Consider the following 4436-nt stretch of genomic DNA (forward strand, 5'->3'; position numbering starts at 1 on the left):
GAGTTGACTCACTGGAAAGACTCTGATGCTGGGAGGGATTGGGGGCAGGAGGAGAAGGGGACGACAGAGGATGAGATGGCTGGATGGCATCACTGACCTGATGGATGTGAGTCTGAGTGAACTCTAGGAGTTGGTGATGGACAGGGAGGCCTGGCGTGCTGCGATTCATGGGGTCGCAAAGAGTCGGACACGACTGAGCGACTGAACTGAACTGACTGAAGACTAGGGCCACTTATAATGCAAAAAAATGCTGTTTTGTTTCTATTAATGAACTATGTATTCATACAGAAAGTAGTGAACAATACTTTACGGTAGGTTGGTCCATGGACTGGCAGTCTAGCCATACACCTAGGTCAGGGTATAAATCAACTATGCCCCTAAGCAAAATACTTAGGTTAGCTGACTACCTCTTCTTACCAAGACTTTCTCAATCAAGAGAGTAAAGTATAGATTTACATTCTGGTACAAGCTCCTTATCTCATTACAGACTGGTGCTCCAACAGCACTGAGCTAAGAGGAAATGAAGAGTAAGAAGAGAATGACAAATGAAGTGACATTTAAGCAAGTCTTACAAGGTAAATAAGATTCTGCCAGGAGATAATGAGGAAAAAAGCATTTTAGTACATCCTACTCCTGGTGGCCAAGGTTCTTACATTTGTTGGCCAAAAATGCTCTTGAAATTCTATTAAATCCATTGAGTCCATGCTGACTGGATGGATCCAGGTTTACTTCCTCTGGTTGTCCAGACTCATCCAACTCTGTGTACAATATTAATAACTGATATCTATACATGCATTTACTGAAAGCTATTTGTTCTCAGTTGGCTCTAAATCTTTTTGCTGGTTTTCCTCAGAATTGCCTGTAAAGCTTTAAAGGGCAGTTACTCACTTTTTCACATAATAGTGTAACACCTGACATAGCACTATGTATGCATATGTACAGTGGATTTAAGTTGAAAACTTTAAGCTGAACTAAGAACAAGCTTAATCAGCTGGTCAAAAGTTTTTAAGTATTTTGACCTTTGAGAATAACTCTTCCTAACTAGGGCTTCCCTGGTGGCTCGGTGGTAAAGAGTGCAGGGGATGCAGGAGACGCAGGTTCGATCCCTGGGTTGGGAAGATCCCTGGAGAAGGAAATGGCAACTCATTCCAGTATTCTTGCCTGGAGAATCCCACGGACAGAGGAGCCTGGCAGGCTGCAGTCCATGGGGTCACAAAAGAGTTGCACGTGACTTAGCAACTAAACAGCAGTAAACAACAACCTTCTATCTCAAGCTCTCATTTTTTAATTCCAGAAAAACAGCTATTGACCTAAAAGTGCAGCTGATCCTCCCCTAATAGTTCTGATTTGGTCTTGTGCTTCAGGATTAGGTATCCTGGTCCTTCCTGAGAAAACAATATAATAGCATCTTCATGGGATTTTTCACTGGTAGATTCCAGTTGGAGATGGTGGTTAAGTCACTTCAGTCATGTCCAGCCCTTTGCGACCCCATAAACCACAGCCCGCCAGTCTCCTCTGTCCATGGGATTCTCCAGGCAAGAATACTGGAATGGGTTGCCATTTCTGATTAGATATCTACTAAGCTTTCCTCCCTGGTAAGTATAAAACTACAGGTCGTCATGGTAGGCTCAAATTTCTTAGACTTTAATTACAGGAAAACATTTCTTGTCTTTGCCTTTTTTTTTTTTAAGGCCATGCCATGTGGCATGCCGGATCTTAGTTCACCAACCAGGGATTGAACCCATGACGCCTGCATTGGGATCGTGGGGTCTTAACTACTGGACTGCCAGGGAACTCCCCTGTCTTTTTATAGGTAAGGACAGGCACTTGGATTATCCTGTCACTGTACTCCCTCTGCCTAGCATACTGCAAGCATTCAACAACTTTTTAAAAAACAATAAAAACAATAAACATAGCAAAATATTATGCTTTTTTTTTTTTTAACATAGCACCACCCATCACTGCCTTGTATTGAACATCAAACTGAGGGGGCACATAGTGGCCCCCCTCAAAGAGCAAAGTCCCATTATGACATCAGTTATTCATCAAGAGTTCCTATTAGGTCTACCAAAAGCTACATTTAATAATAGCCTCATATAATACAGTTGACAGTTCCATTTCCTAGCAGCAAGATTATAAGGGAATGCAATGAATCAAAACTACAATAATAAAAATTGTATGATTATCATACATCAAGTAACAATACTCTCAAAGTCACTGTAAGCCAATTCTAAAGAACAACAACAAAAGTTAGGACTTGCCATTTTGAGCTGAACATCTGCAATGTTATAAAAGACCAAATTTCCTTTTTCAAATTGTTCCTTAGGGCCAGATGGTCTTTATTTTGAAGTACTCAGCCCTGCCAGGGTAAAAGAAAGATGCTGCACAAGTTCTGAACTCTTTACTCACTTTCTTCTTTCTTCCCTCCATCTTGCAATCTCCTCTGGAGTGTCTAACTTGATTTTCTTCATACCAGGAGCATGCATCTGAGGGGAAAAGGCCTGCTGAATATCAGGAAGCATACTGTACGCTTTTGACTAGATCTCAAGAACTACAGGGGATAATGAAGACGCTGTACCTAACAATACATTTACTAGCAGAGACAATTTTAAAACTAAGCAAGCAGGTTTTATCCATCCTTATTATGACTTTTCCTTTAAAGAAAAGAGAGTAATTTTTTTCATGTCTTTAGTGCTACTGATTAAAAAGAAAAGCAAGCCATGATATAATCTTGGTTATAAAGCAAATGTCATCAATTTCTTGAGTAATATTAGATATTCATATGACTGACCGACTATAATTGAGGGAGTTAGCTAGAGAAATGATGAGTACACAGAACAATCTGAAACAGCACAGTTTAGTAAAACAAGCACAGAATTTGCAGCTAAGAAACCCAAGTGAAAGAATCAGTTCTGAGGCCCTGGGCAAATCATTTTATAAATCTGTGAAACAGGGCCAAGGCTTATCTAGTCCACAGTGGATGCTGAGGACGAAACTGAATAATGGATGATAAAAATGCCTTATCAAGTACAAAGGCTCATGAATGTTGCTTATTATTAGGCTATGTAGATAAAGTGCTATGAAGATAACAGATCAACGAAGTAAAAAGAGCGTGTATCAAAAAGAAAAACAACTTACATTCCTCCAATGGAACTGGACAATCTTCTCATGTGCACTAAAAGAGCAATCTACCTCAGGGCACTGTAAGGAGTTTTTTAAAAAAAAAGACTCAATTCAACATTTCCCATAAAAAATGTACCCTTCTACTATACATACAGACATATTCTGGCATTATTACCTAGTATCCTGTCTATGTGGTGTTATCCATGAATACGTACAACAATCAGTTCAATTCAGTTCAGTCAATAGCAAGACAAAACTCACTCCAAACCCAAGTTGCGCTCTAAAAGTATATAGTACAATAATACATAGCACTCACTTCTCCATTTGAGTGAACGCAGGACATCAGCAATGTTGTAAAATGTTCTTATTTCCTAAAGTTGAGCGTGACTCCTACAAACTGAAGAGGACTTACCCAACCAAGAACTTCTAGCTTTTTTACTTCTCAACAGCTGCCAGACCCCCCTTCTCTTCTGCTGCCATCTCACCAACTCCTGAAGTGGAGGCCTCCCACCCTCAAACTGCAAATCCCAGGGCTACTGTCTCAACTTGTCTTCAAACAACATTTCTATGATAACTCTAAACTTTTACAGGAAGAAAGCTCAGAATTTCTACCAAATATACCCATTTTGTGAAATAAAATCAGGATAACCAAGAAACCTACTTTTGTATGTTCGGACATGTGTGTATCATACTTCTCTTGATTTTTAAAACCACGATCACAGGTATCACAAAAATAGTGAAAAACGGGTTCCTTTCTTTTCTGCAAATAAAAATGAAAGAGGCATTAGGCTTTGGGTGAGAACTCAATCAGCAGTAAAAATATGCAGGTTTTGATTTTTCACACACTCTTAGTGGAAGAAACTTCTGAATATATTTCTAATGAAGGGGTGATTCTGTTTAACACATTCATGAGAAAAAGCCTGGTTTGTTAATAAAAATTTTAAGATTTCCCTGGAGGTCCAGCAGTTAAGATTCTGTGCTTCCAATGCAGTGGGCAAGGTCTGATGCCTGTTCAGGGCTACCCAGGTGGCTTAGTGGTAGAGAATCTGCCTGACAATACAGGAGAGGCAAGAGATGAAGGTTTGATCCCTGAGTCAGGAACATCCACAGGAGGAGGAAATGGCAACCCACTCCTTGTTTTTTGCCTAGGAAATCCCATGGACAGAGGTGCCTGGTGGGCTACAGTCCATGGGGTGACAAAGAGTCAGACATGACTGAGTGACTGAGCAGGCACACAGGGAACTAAGATCCCACATGCCAGAAGGCATGGCCAAAAAAAAAAAATTTAAATCTGAACAGAGTTAATATAAACC

The 4436-nt window shown here is 40.2% G+C and overlaps 1 protein-coding gene across 1 annotated transcript in view; it reads right to left on the minus strand.

Annotated features, from left to right (window-relative positions):
• NUFIP1 (nuclear fragile X mental retardation protein interacting protein 1) overlaps positions 1-4436 on the minus strand; it is a 39305-nt gene that overhangs the window by 32102 nt on the left and 2767 nt on the right. The window contains exons 4-6 of the mRNA XM_010854616.1: positions 3785-3883; positions 3139-3201; positions 2410-2486 (exon numbers count right to left, since the gene is read on the minus strand). Of these exons, the coding sequence (XP_010852918.1) occupies positions 2410-2486; positions 3139-3201; positions 3785-3883 (239 nt within the window). The remainder of the gene's footprint in view (positions 1-2409; positions 2487-3138; positions 3202-3784; positions 3884-4436) is intronic.

Source organism: Bison bison, unplaced genomic scaffold, assembly GCF_000754665.1.
Source record: "Bison bison bison isolate TAMUID 2011002044 unplaced genomic scaffold, Bison_UMD1.0 scf7180017864345, whole genome shotgun sequence".
NCBI lineage: Eukaryota > Metazoa > Chordata > Mammalia > Artiodactyla > Bovidae > Bison > Bison bison.